Genomic DNA, 16,667 nt, shown 5'->3' on the forward strand with positions numbered 1-16,667 from the left:
ATTCTTGGAGTTATGTCAACATTTATGGCTACTATTTAGGCTATTCACTTGTAGCAGGTGGTATGCACGTCATGTGCTAGTTTGCCTATATAGAGTAACAATATAATTATAGTACTTCTATCCATCATTATTTATACTGTCCCTCTGTAGTGATAACATTTTCATAAACAAAAGATCTTAGCGTATCATAATTATAAAAATGTTATGACACTATTGTACAATTTTCACATTTACATTTATATTATATACATATAAATGACATGTTCTAGTGTTTGGAGTATGGGGAGGCTTCGTTCTTCAAGTTATTCAGCAGATTTAGTAACAATTGATTTGGAGTTTTGATATTGTTGGTTCAGCATTCCTTCTAATTGTAGATTCTGACGAATTTCTGCACACTTTTTAATCTTGTCTTCTTTCTGTCTTGATTCCAATAATGACTGGCTCACTTCTTCTAAGAACATCGGTGTGAAATTTCCAAGTCCTAATACACGGCCCATGACAAAGTAGCTAAGCTTGCTACACAGAGTACAAGGAAGATGTGATCGGAATATAGGGGCTTTTAGTTTAGTACAGCCACACTGTAGTTGTATTCTGGATGAACGATATGCAACACTTTTTCCAAGGTTGATGAGCTCACTCATGTCTTCAATAATAACCTTATTCATAGCGTAATCACGTATTTTAATTTGTGAACATGAGAGATTACCAAGACAAATGATATCAACTTTGTGTATAAGTGGTGGAGGCTCTAGCAACATTTTCTTTGGAAATGTTTCATGGTGACCTGCTACTGTGAAACTGCGTAGCAGTGTTTTACTACATGATTTTGGTCTGTGGTAAATAGTGATGTTGTCAGCCTGTGACAGCAGTGATAGATCTCTGCCAACCATGCTTTGGAGTTCATCAAATATACGTGTGGAAAGACTACGCAGCTTTGTGAAGACCACTTGGCCAAGTTTGTGGTTGAATTTGGCGAGAGATTTTACCAGAAGGAGAGCTGCATCATTCACTGCAACAATATGTACTTTACTGGACTGCGTACATAACAAGCTGAGAAACTTGAGCAACTCAGGCTTCACTTTGTCTACCATCTGGCTGCTGTCTTTATTGCTGCACCAATCAAAGACCACTACTTTACCTGAAAACCCAATATCAGTTGCTAATTGGGAAGTTTGCACTAGATTGTCCTCAAAGGATTTTGAAGAGCGTGGGATATAAAGCAGTATTTCTGAATTACTGCAATGAGGTGCATTTGGAAAATCAGTAATCGGTTCATCGAGAGTCTCTCTGAATCTAGTAGGATCAATTTGATTAAGATAGTTGACAGTGATGGTGGACTGCACAATAGAACTAGGCCAGAGTTTAAGCCAAAAGCTATTCCTAGACAAGATACTGTACATTTCCTTCAGTTGCTCAGCAGGAATAGTGCATTGGGCCATGCCAGTACGGAGAACATTCTCGGGAGGAACAGAGAGGTCTAGTGAACCATAATACACATTTTGAAAATGAGGCAAGTTGTAATCATAGGCTTCAGCACTTTCTACAACCACCGTGGATGCCTGGAAGTGTCCATTTTCATTGATGCATTTTGGTTTCTCTTGGACAACATGTGCCTCTTGGATAGCTTGAACAATCTGTTTCCACCGATTCTCAATCCTATTCTTCCCTTCTAAATCATTCTTCTCCTGAGCAAGGATCCTGCTCTGTTGGTTAGGTAGAGCTATGATAATGCGATAGCCTCTGTTGAGGAAGTACTTGGAAACATTGTACCAGCTTGTTTTGACTAGTTGGATAGACTTCTCTTCCAAGCATACTTCTTCTAGTACCTTCCATGAAAATGCATGGTAGATGGTGTTGGCTGGCTCTGTACTGAAAATTTCACTAAGAATATCACACTTCTGAAAGTCAGTTAAGGTATCATTTATTTGTTGGTCAATGTTGTGGAGACTTCCTGATTCCTCAGATGTCAAATTAGACATGCTTGCTTGTGTGTGGTGGTGCTTATCTGTAAATAATAAATATATGAGCCGTAACCAGGCATCTTGGTAGACTTACGAGTGCAATCAAGAAGTTCTGAAGATGATGTCAACTTATTTGTAGTAACTGAACACATGTCTCCCTGTATCAAATAAAGAAACATATGCTAGCATCTAATTATGTTTATGTAACATACTTGGCTTTGCCATTTGGTGCTTGGATTTGTGGAAAGCTTGTTGTGGTCTCTGGGTAGCGCTGATAAACTGTCTTCAAGGAGGTCAAACAATTTTTCAAGCTGTAGACCTTCCAGCACAAACATGTCTTCCTTCAGTGATGTATTGCTGTATATAAAAAGAAAACAATAATGATTTAGTACAGCATTGCTGTGTTTTACCTGGAGCTCTTAATGATGATGTACAGTGCATTGTTCAGGCTGATAGATTTCAAGTCAGACAACCTCCACTCCCAGCATTTGCTTTGATCATCCGCTGACCAAAATTTAATGGAATCTTCTTTTACTTGTACTATGAGGTCTTCTGGAAACTGACATGCACACATTGACATTTTGAGGCGAAGACGGAAGCACCCTATACACAATTATTGGTAGTGTGTTACATGGTCGGTTGTACAACTTCACTCACCTGTAATCTGCTGTAATGCTATAAACCATTGTTGGGCTTCGGGTTGTGTTTCAAATGATAGTAGCAATGAAGAACCAAGATTGGTAATATCCAAAATATAAGGTTTCTTTTTGTCTGATTTCATTTGTACATCAATGCCATACAGAGTGCGAGTGTCAATTGGATTCTTCCCAGTGAAATAACTTGATGCAGTGTGGTAGATGTCTAGCCTACCAGAATTTGTTAACATGTGTAGTGCTACCCAGTGATTAGTCCAACTCTAAACAAGCACACAATCATTGTACTAATGCACATAATATACACAAAGTTCACCTTGAACACTTTCTTTGGCTGTGACAATGCAAGGTGTGTCCCTTTAGTAGCTTTTTCCATCAGCAACACACTACTAGACAGCTACAAACCATTAGTAATAACAACACATACTTTGAAAATGTATTACCTTTGCAGGTAGAGAGGATTGAATGACCTTGCTCTGAAATGAGTCATCAAGTGCTATGAACAATTCTTCAATGTTGTGACAAGCAATCGGCTTCTGTTCATCAAGGTTGCCTGGACTGTAGACTGATAGGTCTAGAAACTCGTGTTTTGCTAACAGTACAATTTGCTCACTTGAAAGTTCTTTGTTTTCAGGAATAAAAGGCAGTGAGAACCAAGCTATGATGCTACCCCTGTTGGCTTTAAGTAGCTTGACTGTTGATAGATCAACATTGTAAACTGAAGCAACCACTTTTCGGAGCTTTAAAACCTGTTTAATTTTTGCACTGTCCCATTCTGCATTGATTCTACATCTGACAATGTGACATTCTTTAAAGCATGTCAGTTCATGTGTCATGTCAGGGAATTCTTGAATTGATCGGCATAACCATCTTCCCTTAAGGAATTTCTTGTATTCATCTAGTTCCCGCTTTTCCTCATTGCTACCAAACTGTTTCACAACATGTTCTTCAAGGAACAAAAAGTTGATCCAATCCCAGCATGGAGAGATTGCGAAAAACAAAAAGAAGACATCTTTGGCTTTGTTTATGTTATCTTGCATGTCACCATTTGTGATAAGCAACTCTTGCTCGTTACTGATGGGGGATTTCTTGAGAGTGCAAAAGTATGATTTCATATCTTCTAATCGAATCCGTTTACGAGCAATACGTTCATGGAAACTGCTTGCAATGTTAACAAGACATGAGGCAAACATCTCTTTAGGCTTTGAAACAGATTGGTAGCCTTCATATGGCTTTAGCTTGGAAAGAACACTTTCAAACTTCTTATTGTGCAAGAACGTCTTGTAATTGGATACCAATTTTGCTTCCTCGCTTCCACTGGCAGAAAATTGTTGACAGATGCTTTCCAGTGGAGTAAAATAGCCATAATTGCAGTTCATACTCACTCTACACCAAACATCTATGCTACGTGTACACTCGCTTCCCATTCTATTGTAGTCCTCTAGTGCTCTTGTTATATTGAAGCAAAACAGTCGAAATTCCCCCACTGGAATATTGTAAGCAAGTCTAGCAACTCCACTTGGACCCATCACTTGTGTATATCTCTTCTGCAAAGTTTCATGGAATGTTTCCTCTTCAGAATCAGAGTCGCTAGAAATTTCTTGACAGTCTTGAAAGAATACATCATCATCATTGCAATTTAGTAAATTTTCCTGTGAACAGCTGCTCTGCGAACGATCCTGTGAGTCTTCATTGCTTGTTGTTGATTTAGCAGTGCAGGTATGATCGACACCACTGTCAATATTGTTATGATCATCTTCAGAAGATAAATCTGTATAACAAGAACTATGACTGGCTTGTCTATTCACTATTAATGTACATGAATCATTGCATGTGCTGACTTCACACGGCATTTTTTACGGCTTTGACCGCTTATATAATTAGTGGTCAGGGCTGGGGAATTTGCTAAAAAAGTCCCTTTTTATATCTGCATGTTACGTTAATATATTACTAAGTATACACGCATATGAACACACAGGTGCATTATATACATATGTATTCACTACAAGCAAACAAAGTACGTATAGTTACATATTAGCAAGAAATGCAGTCAACTCCTATCTTTTACTTTAAAACAGCAGCCACACAAAATTTTGTGAGAGCAAAATTTACAATGAAATAGCTACCAAATCTAATGCTTTTTCACAGCATGGACAAACAGTATTGGCTAGTATTTCTGTATGAGCAGGAACAATCATTTTCAGCTGGCAAATGGCACAACTCCATAACTGGAAAGTATCTGAGCTAATATTTCAAACACAGCTAAAGTCTAAGTAACTAAAGTCTTTGAGCAGGCTGTAGGACCAGGTGCCCTACAGACCTTCAGCACTTGTGCTGTAAAGCATTAATAAATAAAAATAAATAAATATCTGAAGGAGGTGTCTGTTGATTCTTTTTTCCTTTCCTAGGACCTCGTTTATCTGAAACCTTAGTCAGTGTTCACTTCATGTCAAATCCTTAGCTTATTTTACATATGTTAGACCGGTGTTGGAGTACGCCTCTGTTGTTTGGTCACCATTTACACAATCTAACATAGACAAGATTGAAAAGGTACAACGTAAGGCTGCTAGATTTGTTTTTAATGATTATTATAGATATTCTAGCATAACTAACATGCCCCTCAAATTTGCACAGCTGCAATCCAGAATTGATTTATATAAGTATTCTTTTCTGCCAAGAACAATTATTGATTGGAATAACTTGAAAATTGACAACATTGACACAATTAACCTTGACACTTTTAAGAACATTATAGATAAGCTAAACAATTTGTGATTTGTAATGCACATTAGCGTGTTGCCCCTGGTGGGCTTTGCTAATTAATAATAATAATAATAATGCTCAACTGCTTAAAATGGGAATCCCTTGAACACAGAAGAACTAGGTCTACCATTATCATGTTCTACAAAATCATCAACAATATTGTTTCAGCTGACTTTTCCAATTATCTTCATAGAAGCTTTACCAGGACAAGAGGTCATCAAATGAGATTTATGACTATTCCTGCTAAAAGAAACACCTAATATCACTCCTTCTTACCCACAGCTATTCGACTATGGAACTCTCTGTCTGAAGAAACAGTTAATTCTCCTAACTTACATTCATTTATTAACTTATTAAGTGTACGTTAACTTGATATGCACTATACTCATATTTTGAGTCTTGCATAACAAAAATTAATTTAAATTAGACATTGGGCCAAACGGGTTTGCATGCCCAGCGGGTGAAATTGCATTGGCCGGAGGCTATACGTATATGGATATATGTTATATACCATAGATACTACACCCCCCCAGTAGTATCTATGGTTATACGTAGCTACATAGGGTCCAGCTATCTAGCCACTATAATTAAAAACTTTAGCAATATTTCATGCAATACCTTCAGTTCGTGATCTCTCTGCCAGTAGCTTGCCAGCTAACTCTCCATGAGTTGTTCCTGCTTCGTTGCTCTCCTTCAACGCTTTAATAAATTTGTCAAAGGCGTCTTTACCCTTCTGCGGAAGCCACAAATAGATCAACTTTTTCTTCTTGTTTGTATTAGACACAGATTCGCTGAGAAGTGTACTCAGCTCTTCGCTAGTCGTCAAGTCGTACTTGCCGAGGTACGGCTGCAGCACGTCGATGTTTATTTCGCGTAGCAATAAAGGGCCGAGCTGGGAAAGCGCTTTTTGATCTGCCCGTTCCATTGCTACACGATTTTGTTAAATCAGAAAAACAATTCAGTCGGTGAAGTAGGTTCCTTGATCGCATGAATGTAACCATATAATATATCTATGATGTAACCATAGATGTTAACTTTACCGTATAATCTAGTATCCGGAAAATATCCTAACCCAACTAGTGCCTAGGAAGAGGCTGTGCGACGAAATGTCTTTTTTGAGTTCCAATATCTTCACGAAGTTTAAAGATGCCATGGTAAGAGGGAGGAATGATTTTAATGATTTCGGGACATCCCTCACTAACTTTGGTGCGAATCTGAGCAGCAAACTAAAGCAAGCGTCCTCGTTTGTTTCATTGGCGAACACAATTAACGAAGTGGAGAAGGAAAGAGGACATAGAACTCAGAAGTGGGTACAATTGATGTATCAACACTCATGGTGTGTGTACAGCATGGAGGCGGTAACGCATGTGTATGTGTAAAAGCTGATTGAAAGATGGGCGTGGCAGCAATGAAGCCAGGCCGGCAAAGTTGTTTATAGAAAATCATCACCTGCCCGCATATTACTGCTATAATAAAAATCACCATTTCAATGTTTAGATAAACTAGACATTTCAGTTAACTTCCTGCTTCAAAAAGGTGATGAAGTGTAAGAAGGCTTTTGATAATCCTTGTAGTGACAGATAGTCTGCTGTTGCTGTGCATATCAAAAATAGGATTGCGAATCTAATGAAAATATGGTAAATTTACTGAAATTCCGTATTACAAATGACACGGTGGTAAGCTCAAAACCCACTAAACTGAGGACTATGAAACACAATTTGCGTTTATAAAGACTTATACTGGACTTATATAATCAAGAACCCAAACAAAGTCACTCATGCGGATGCTTTTCGAAGTGAACTCCCATATAGCTATTTATCTAAACACTAAAAAGGCGGTTACTAAACCGGCCACTCTTGGTCCAATTCCTTCGAAATATCAAAGAACAATTCATATATACAGTATTCCAGGCCTAAATAGTTTAGGGTGAATTCCCATGGTCTTGCCAACCAGTGAATCCCACAATACATTCCCCATACATTATGCATTGGTGATATGCACTGCAGCTAGAGCGATGAGAACAAGGTGGAGTGTCCTTAGAGGTATGTCAGTAATAAACAGGCTGTTTTTGTGGGTACCACCACATAATGTTGCTGGTGTTTCGAAAGTACACAAAAATCACTGTGTTTTTATGCCATTTTATGCATTTTACGTGATTTTGGGGGCATGTCCTTTTCAATGGTAATGTATTACTAATGTTCAAAACTTTTGACATGGATTTTCACTGCTGGAGATTTTGCCCATGAAAATCCAAAATATTCAACCTGTAAAATGTGAAAAGTACATTTTCATTGCATGGCCCCAATAGAGTGGTAACACCTGATGTCACAGTAGTTATCACTTCCACGAGGCAGAAAATGTACGCATGCTATTGGAGCATGAGTTTACTTCACCTCAGGTTTGTTGAGACTGTCATTCTAAATGAAACCACGTTATCAGCAGCAAGGAAGATAGTATAACAGATATTCAAGTAGTGCAGTGCTGTGCTACACAAGTTATGGCTGATATTTGGCAAAAAATGCGTGGGCACAAGGATTTTGACACTTTGAAAAGTACAATAGAAGAGTTCCACAACATTTATATCAACAAATCGACGTACAATATATTGATCATTCTTTCTTACTGAAGTGTTGTTTGGTAATGATTGCTTTCTTGAGTCACCACAGTGAGTCCAAAACAGCTGTTATATCCTTCAATCTGGGTAAAACCAACCTGATGACCAAAAAACGTTTTCCATCATCTTTCCCAACTTCTGTTCTATGTGCTGAGTACAGAATGAATCACCAGAAGTCGAGTTGTAACCTCATGACGGAGCCCTACCATTGAATTCCCCCCATATCTTGCCCCGCAAAAGTTGCAGTTATACATTTTAATGTAATTTTGTAATGTAAAAGTTATCGCTCTATGAAATTTGATAGCATTTTCATAAGATAATTTAATGAAAACCCAGTGAAAAATTAACTTCATAGAATTTTCATTGGTAACTTTTCATTGATTTTTCATTAATTTGTCCAATTAAAATGTTATGAAAATAAAATCATTGGGGCCACCCTATGAAAACTTTACTTTTCACAGGTTGAACACTTTTTTTTCATGGATAAAATATCCAGTAGTGTTTGGGTGCTTCAATTCCTTCAATAAATTGTTAGTTTTAGCACACTAGTGTTAGTCAGTTCTTAATATTGCTAGTATGTTATAGTGTAAGGTTGAGTTATAGCATATCCATCACGTAAGGCAAAGGGATGATTCTTATTCTATGACTCATGAATCTCGTCTTAGTGGCCAGTGAAAACTCACTGACAATATTTTTTCGTTAGACTTCACCACTGCTTAGAACAATGATTTTAAACTGTTATGTACCTCCATATCATTTACTAACCATCTTTTAAAAAAAAGTTCTGTTGATATCATGACCAACAATAAGGGTACCTAAAATGTAACACAAGGGGACACACCCCAATAATACAACCCTAGGCAAACTCTCATCCACAAAATTTAGGATTTTCACACAAGTGGGAGGTCATTTTCATTATTCATTATTGAAGGAAATGCTGCAACAGGAAAGCAATGTAAGTGGAGGTGACAGACAATTAATTGTGCTTAAAATCAATTAGTGAGCCTACAAGGGATTGCGTATACACTATCTGTATTATAAAAGCAACACAAAACTGTATGTATTTACTGCATGGATGTGACGGTTCTATGGTGATATTGAAGTCAAAGCTCAAACTGAACATTCAAGTAGCTTGATTTTGTAATTGAACACATGTTACTAACGAGTTAGTAGTGATGTTGCATGAGGTCCTAAACTTCAACAGGGTTGTACACACAATCACTGGACTGGACTGGTCTATTCACTGGCACCAAATTATATGGGCAACTGGATGTTCTATTGCTCCACTGAATGTAGGTTACTTGTAGGGGTGGGCAATATACCGATTTTTAGTTGTTGTGCAATATTTAAAAAAAAACAACCAAATCGCTAATTATTTAACATTTAGTAATACCGCATACCAACATACCGAGAATACCGGGAGAATACTGGAAAGTATTGGTTTTCAAATCATTTAAACAGTATTATAGCAGAACTTGTTAGCAAGAGTGGAGCATAGAGCATAGCACTACTAGTAAGGTACTAATGGGAGAAATATGAGAGTCAGTGTGCTATTAGTTAAAAGGTTGTTGGCTCTCTCTAAAACGTTTATTGGCTAGCGCCTCCAATTTGTTTTCCCACTTGAAGAGTAAGTACTGCATAGTCTACAATGAGGCTATTGATGCAATGGAAGCTTATACATATTTAGTGGGTATTTAGCAACACCGCAATATTTATAATTAAAACACCTTGGTATGATATTGATCAATACTGCCCACCCCTAGTTAGTTGTTTATTTTCTAGGATAACACACAATAGTGACCAGTGACCACCCTCTTTATCAGTTTTCTCATCAAACATCATCCTGCTAGAACGTTTTCAAGTACATAAGCAATCAATCTAAAAGCTTTTATTAGACTTTTATTAGGTTGCATTTTGTCTGGTGACTTCGTGAATACTGGTCATTTTAATTAATTAATTTTTAGCAATGATTTGTGGCGCATAATCATATAGGAGAACCGTGGAACCCTGCACACTTACCAAGCCAACCACCATCATTGGATGGCAGTTGACAAATCAGCTTAAGAGAAATGGCTGATTGTGCTTCTATCACTTACCGACCAACATTAAATGGACATGAAAAACATCATATGTGACCCACTGAGCGAAAACAGGCCGTTTTCACGAAATTCTGTTTTGCTATAAAAATGTATTGAAATAAACTGGGCAGAAATACGTGTACTACAGAAAAATTTATGTATGTTTCAATCGCTTCATTATGTACCAAAACAATTAAAGCTCATATCAATGAAACGTATACACCACCAGATTCTCTTGGGGAGTATGAAAATCTTTGTTTCGTGTTTGTACAACGTATGGTATGTGAGTTATTGACGCTTATTTACAATGCGCTAGAAATAGAGTTTACCGTTGTCATTCAATTGTTGAAATGGCCTTCTTGTCCACACAGAGACGTACAGGGAAAACACCATACCTTGATCAATGTGCCAGTTCATGGTGAACAGACTTACCCATCTTTGTAGCTTGCTTCAGTCGTGAGTTATGGTTGATTAAGTAAGCACTTGTAATTTATTTGCCGTATTGTTGCTGTACAAATTGAGATTATTCCTGTTCCAACTGTCTATTGCTATAACTACAAGACTATTCATCACAAAAGGCTGAAGCTTTGGCTGTCCTCTCCTTTGTTACTATAGATAACAGAGAAGCAATTCGAGGAATGTGTGAAAATGGCCGGTTTTTACTCAGCGGGTCACATATCATAATAATAGCATCATGCAATCATCATATCAATATTCTAAATATGTTACAAAAGACATAAATCCTACTACTATCTTTTATGGTAGCTCAGTATAGTATTACGGGATCTGTTAGAATTGCACATGGGAGATCATGTATTAATTAATTTCACATCTGAGACCACCAAATTTTCACTGTTAGCACATCTTACCTTTGAATTGTCCAGAGATACAAGAAAACTCCCTGTAGGTTTTCCTTGCCATTTTTCACTGTTGTACTGTACCACCAGCACTCTTATAGGATGGGAAACTATTGATGGAATTGCACTTAGAAATGGAAGTGTAAACGTTGGAAGGAACAAGGAACTGTTTGATGGTTCATACACTAAGTCATAGATAGTTTCATGGTGATTCCACTGGTTTAGAGCCATGTGACTGCATGCACGCATTGACACAGCTTAGTGCAAAGCATCTCAGAAGAGCAGACAAGCTAGTGTCGAACAAGAACCACATAGAAGCTATTACTGTACAAATGTAGCTATCAAGATGTGCTGTATTCATTGGATGTGCTAACATGTTGGCCTTGTCATGCTTTCACAGCACACATATGGTCATGTGTACTGTATCTGATAACTATGTATAGTTTGAATAGTATTATTGGTGGGAATAACCTGACATTTTTTGGCTTCATTGTGTCTATTTTTAGTAACATGTAGTTGATCTGAATAGATTTACACCAGGAAAATGACGTCATCATGTACTAGGCTATGTATTAGTGTCAACTGTCTAGATACATGAGTAGAGCTTTGTCTTCCTTCTGCATGTTTGATAGGAGGTCTGTTTCATTGGAGATGCAATGGATTGATCCTAAATTACTTGGAGATGCTCTGAAGATCCAACTGAACAAGCTCTATGGCGGAACAGTATGTATTTGGATATGTGTATACAGAGTAGTGTATGTGTTGTTCTGTATGTATGTATAAATTGTGCGTACAAGTGCATGTGCACCTGTGTGTGGGGCTGTGGGCACATGCATGCATGTTTACACACATACTGTATCATAACAAGTGCATGTACCATTATAGTAGTAGTGTACCTCTGGTTTGTGTGAGTACATGCAAGCATATGTACAGTGGAACCTGCTAATCAGGACACTTGAAAATTGAAACATCTACATAATCTGAACACTTGGTAATGGTTCCAAAATATCCTTTAGTATGTAAAGTTACACTGAAATTAGGACACCTCAATCATCAGGACACCTTTGGTCACTCCTAAGGTGTCCTTAATACACAGTTTCACTATACATTGTTTATATTAAATGTATGTACAGTGGAACCTCTCCTATCTGGAGCTCTCTTATCTGTACCTCTCTTATCTGGACCTCTCTTATCTGGACTAGGGCTGAAATGGATAGTAGTTTTTACTATCCGGGCATCCTGAACAAAATCTTTCCAGATATCCTACGGATAGTGACATCATCACTTGCTATAAAAGCATTGTATATTTTGTTGTGAACATGTTTGTTTTACTTGTACTTTAGAATAAAACATAACACTTAAATGAAGATTAAGTAAGTTTGTAATAATGTTTAACTGGATCAAGGAAACATTAACATAAAATTGCTTCAAATTATTAGAAATTATCCTGATGGCATCAAATCACTAACCAGATAGTAAATTATTATCCAGATATCCGGATAATATGGATATCTGTTTCAGCCCTAATCTGGACCTCTCTTATCTGGACCTCTCTTATCTGGACCTCTCTTATCTGGACCTCTCCTATCTGGACCTCTCTTATCTGGACCTTTCTTATCTGGACCTCTATTATCCTGGTACCTCCATTGTCTGGGCACCTCAGTTGTCCAACCACTCCAGCTCAAATTAGTCACTTGGCTCGTAGTTTATTAACAATAATGAAGTTAGGGTTAGACGAAAGCACTAGGAGGGAGCCTAAAGGTCTTGTTAGGTGGCTTGTTTATTCTACCAATAATATCGAGGTGATAAAGCATTTTTACAGCCCAGAGGAGTGCAAAAATAGTTACTTCAGCATATTAGCATGCATTTCTTAGTTACGGACATTTCTGAGTTACAGACAGTAGTATGTACTGGACTTCCCGGATAAGAGAGGTTCCACTGTGAGTAGTACAGAATTGTGTTCATGCTGTTGCACAGATATTTATAGTATTGCATACAAATGTTTCTATCCAAACTTGTCAGGTGATAAAGTCATTATCCAGTATAGCAGAAGGGGAAGATGAAGAAGCTGTTGTTTTAGAAGAACAATATCCTTTTGGAGATGCTCCTACTGATGAAGAGGTATATAGCATATTATTTCAGTGTAGTGTTTTGATAAATTCCGTTTACCAAGAGCTATGCACAAACAGTCTTTATGTTAACTGGTTTTCTTGATCTACTAACCATGTTGAGAAACACATTTAATCATAAAAAAATGCCCCTAAGCCATGAGTTAAATCAGCAGTGGATTATTGAAGCTATGGCTATGCTTGTAAATGGTTAGCTACTTAAAGTTTTACCACAAATGGATTCAAAATATTATGGCTGTGTACTTGCAATAGTGATGCAGCAGATGAAACACATAGCAGCAGTGTTGTCAGGCTAGAATCCCAAACAAAGCTTTCAAAGCTGATTTAGGAAATTTTGTTTAGTTTGAAATCAGTAGCTTATATGGCATGGCATGCAGCTGTCATGATATGATCCTTGTGTGCAATTTGGAGTTGACTATATTTGGTCACATTTTTAATTGAAAAAACTTCCCTAAATGTGAACCACTGATGCTATATACAGTTTTGCCTTTAGCAGGTCTGGTATATGTGAAGTTGATTCTTAGGTGAAAACCACTATGTAATTTCTCAATAACCTTTTTAAAATTGAATACAAATATTCTTCCTTCTTTGGTTGCATATAATCAGCAGACTGGATTGGTGGTCTCATATTTTGAAATGCTAGTGCATGCAATGATTGCCATACAAAACTACAATGTATATTATCTGTAGTGCAAACATGTACAGTGGTTTACTGTTGAAGTGTGGTAATCATTTCTAATCTGATTAGTTGAGCTAGTGATTCCATCATGGTTGAAACTATGGTCAATATTTTGTTCAGGTCAAGCAGATCTGACCCATTTTATAAAGTCTAACCTTGATTTGATCACGCATGAAATAAATTAACAAGGTTGATGTTGTGTATGTGTCATAGTCTAGTCTTCTTACAACCCAGCTCCTTTTTGGGCCACGCCCACTTATAGAAAATGTATTTTGGTGTCTAGGATTACATGGAGCCATACCCACCAATTGATCAATCATTGATTATAAAATTCACTTGTGTGTTTATTATAGTTACCCATTTAACACACTAAGGCCACTTCAACTAAATCTTTTGTTTCTTGGGCCAAATTTGGCCAACTACAGTGTCAGTAGGTCAGTAAAATTAAAAGTAAACTATTAATTTTTGCCAGCTGAAGAGTGATTTTGTGAGTCAAACAGTGGCTAAGCTACATTATGACTGCTGTAGCACTTGTGAGTAGGCAACTATTGAGTATTACTTACTTTTATGACAGCTTAAAGGTAGCTTTGCAATCCCTTTGTGGCATTTTTTGCTGCTTGCAAGGTGATCACATGATTAACATAAATATTTTGTTCTGAATAATTCAAATAATATAGGGTTGGTCGGGCCCGAGAAACAAAATATTTATTTGAAGTGGCCTAATAGTATAGCGGCGTAGCTCCCAAGATTGGCAATATTGTGCACTTTTTCATAAAGCCATGAAACTTTCCACATAAATAGTAGTCCTCAATACATGTATTTTTAGATATAGTGCTATCACTGATTTGACCTTTACAGCCATTTTTGTACAGAAAATTGATCATTTTTGTCTTTAACTCCCTGAGGCAGTAATTAACGTGTTAAAACATAATACCAAACAAAAGATCTTGCTAAAAGAAACAACTTGGTTTTTATTTGAAGTCAATAGGTGATTTCATTACAAAGTTATGATCATTTTTATTATCTGTAGAATTCGATATATTTACCTGCCCTCCAGGTGTGAATTACCTGTGGGCAGATAATCATGCATAAATAATTATTAATCAAATTTTGCAACTAATAAAAATGATCATAACTTTGTAATGAAATCACCTATTGACTTCAAATAAAAACCAAGTTGTTTCTTTCAGCAAGATTGTTTGTTTGGTACCATGTTTTTAACACGTTAATTACTGCCTCAGGGAGGTAAAGACAAAAATGATCAATTTTTTGTACAAAAATGGCCGTAAAGGTAACCAAAGGTCAAATCAGCGATGGAACTATATCTAAAAATACATGTATTGAGAACTACTATTTATGTGGAAAGTTTCATGGCTTTATGAAAAAGTGCACGATTTTTTGGTTGTGCCACTATACTATAATGGAGTACTTAAAATATACGTAGGTCTTGTATGCATGCCTTGGGTTTAATTAATCTGGGTCAGTGACTGGTTTCAAGTCTAGTTGGAATCACTAGCAAAGAAGTATACAACTACCTTAGTCATTTTAGTTCAGCAAGTTCCCACACTCAGGAAACACCCAAAAGTTAAAGTAGAATAATGGTTAAAACACCATGTATACCATTCCAGCCCAGAGTTTGATTTGAAGCTATATAGGTTATAAGTACAAGGAAAAATTAGGAATTAGGGATTATAGGAAAAGAAAGGCTGGGAGGTTGCCTACACCTGCAGATATAAGTGGACATTTAATCCCTAATTCAGTCAGGGTATAGACTGAATCAGTCTACTAGTATATTATTACAGCTTTACAGTGGCCAGCACTGAAGGTCTAACAGCAACATGTGTTGCAGGCTTTGTTATAACCTAGCAAACAGGAACCAGAGGCTTAATTAAACATTACTTAACTTATAGTAGCTAACAATAAGGTGAAACAGAAAATGGGACAAAGAAAGGAAACTACTCCAGGATTCGAACTGTAGGCCACTCCTCCAGGAGGGATGGATTTTCTTCCTTTAAACCTAAGTATTAATTATTATTACAGCTGGTATATCTGCAGGTGTAGGTGACCTCCCGGCATAGGCGAATGGCCCCCCCTGCTAAAAAATAACTTTTAAAAAAATCTTGGGGAAAAGTTGCAGTATAGATTGGCATTGTTATTTTTAGCATTTTTCATGTTTTTGGAATAAATTTTAGGCTGTTTTCAAGCCTTTAAATTGCAAAAACCCTGCAGCTTCTGGGGGTTGCACCCCCAGACCCCCCTGAAATTCTACTTTATACTATAGCCAAACAACAATAGTTATGCTGTTCCCTACTTGGCCCCCCCTGTTGGTCAGGTCTAGAATCGCCACTGCCTCCCGGCCTTCTTTCCCTACTTTTTTTTCTACAGGTACACAAAAAAATTGGAATTTTCAACTAGAGTAGGGACCATAGCACATTGACAAAAAGTACTGAAGCAAGCTTGAGTAGTGCACGATAATCACAGCAAAACAATAAGAAGTGTTATATCCCTACTGTGCATTTCCATTATGGTATCTTGAGCACAGTAGTGATATAACACGTCTTATTGTTTTACTGTGATTTAATATCATCAAGAGTATATAATGGGGGATATACTCTTGATATCATGGACTACTCCAGCTTGTTTTAGTACTTATTATTGATGTGCTATGGTCCCTACTCTAGTTAAAAATTTCAAATTTTTTTGTGTACTTGTTTGTTAACTTTTTTTTGTAAAATGAAATTATTATCACTGGTGAACCTACACATACTGCATCAAAAGAAAGAAATGGTGCCACGCACCCCAGCTACCGATTATCGTCTGTAAAGTGTATGCTTCATTGTCAGCTATGCTCAACCCGTTACGTGGCGTTACGAATCAAGAACTGTTCGAAAAACACCTCTGCAATCAAAGTAGCCACTATGAAAAATACGGAC

General features: G+C 37.1%; 2 protein-coding genes across 4 annotated transcripts in view; one reads left to right on the top strand and one right to left on the bottom strand.

The window, feature by feature from the left end:
* Positions 1-153: 153 nt before the first annotated feature.
* LOC136250578 (uncharacterized) lies at positions 154-6,372 on the bottom strand. Its single transcript, XM_066042794.1, has 8 exons — positions 5,996-6,372; positions 3,058-4,385; positions 2,931-3,011; positions 2,619-2,877; positions 2,372-2,564; positions 2,174-2,318; positions 2,056-2,119; positions 154-2,005 (listed from the first exon to the last, which is right to left on the bottom strand). Exons 1-8 carry the CDS (start codon positions 6,300-6,302, stop codon positions 303-305), a joined length of 4,080 nt encoding a protein of 1,359 aa, XP_065898866.1. The 5' UTR covers positions 6,303-6,372; the 3' UTR covers positions 154-302.
* Positions 6,373-6,442: 70 nt separating this feature from the next.
* LOC136250580 (protein unc-13 homolog D-like) overlaps positions 6,443-16,667 on the top strand; it is a 36,646-nt gene continuing 26,421 nt past the window's right edge. For 2 of the 3 annotated variants that reach the window (XM_066042796.1, XM_066042798.1), the window contains exons 1-3: positions 6,443-6,713; positions 11,559-11,649; positions 12,949-13,047. In XM_066042796.1, the coding sequence (XP_065898868.1) occupies positions 6,484-6,713; positions 11,559-11,649; positions 12,949-13,047 (420 nt within the window). In that variant the 5' untranslated portion in view covers positions 6,443-6,483. The remainder of the gene's footprint in view (positions 6,714-11,558; positions 11,650-12,948; positions 13,048-16,667) is intronic. The other variant, XM_066042797.1, reaches the window with a different exon arrangement.

The sequence above is a fragment of the Dysidea avara genome, chromosome 3 (assembly GCF_963678975.1).
Source record: "Dysidea avara chromosome 3, odDysAvar1.4, whole genome shotgun sequence".
Lineage (NCBI taxonomy): Eukaryota > Metazoa > Porifera > Demospongiae > Dictyoceratida > Dysideidae > Dysidea > Dysidea avara.

Excerpts from the sequence above, each read along its gene's own strand:
- LOC136250578 (XM_066042794.1), bottom strand. The coding sequence starts at position 6,302 with ATGGAACGGGCAGATCAAAAAGCGCTTTCCCAGCTCGGCCCTTTATTG. Across the intron at positions 4,386-5,995 it reads AGAGAGATCACGAACTGAAG|ATTTATCTTCTGAAGATGAT; the intron begins GTATTGCATGAA and ends CTTGTTATACAG. Across the intron at positions 2,878-2,930 it reads AGCCAAAGAAAGTGTTCAAG|AGTTGGACTAATCACTGGGT; the intron begins GTGAACTTTGTG and ends GTGCTTGTTTAG.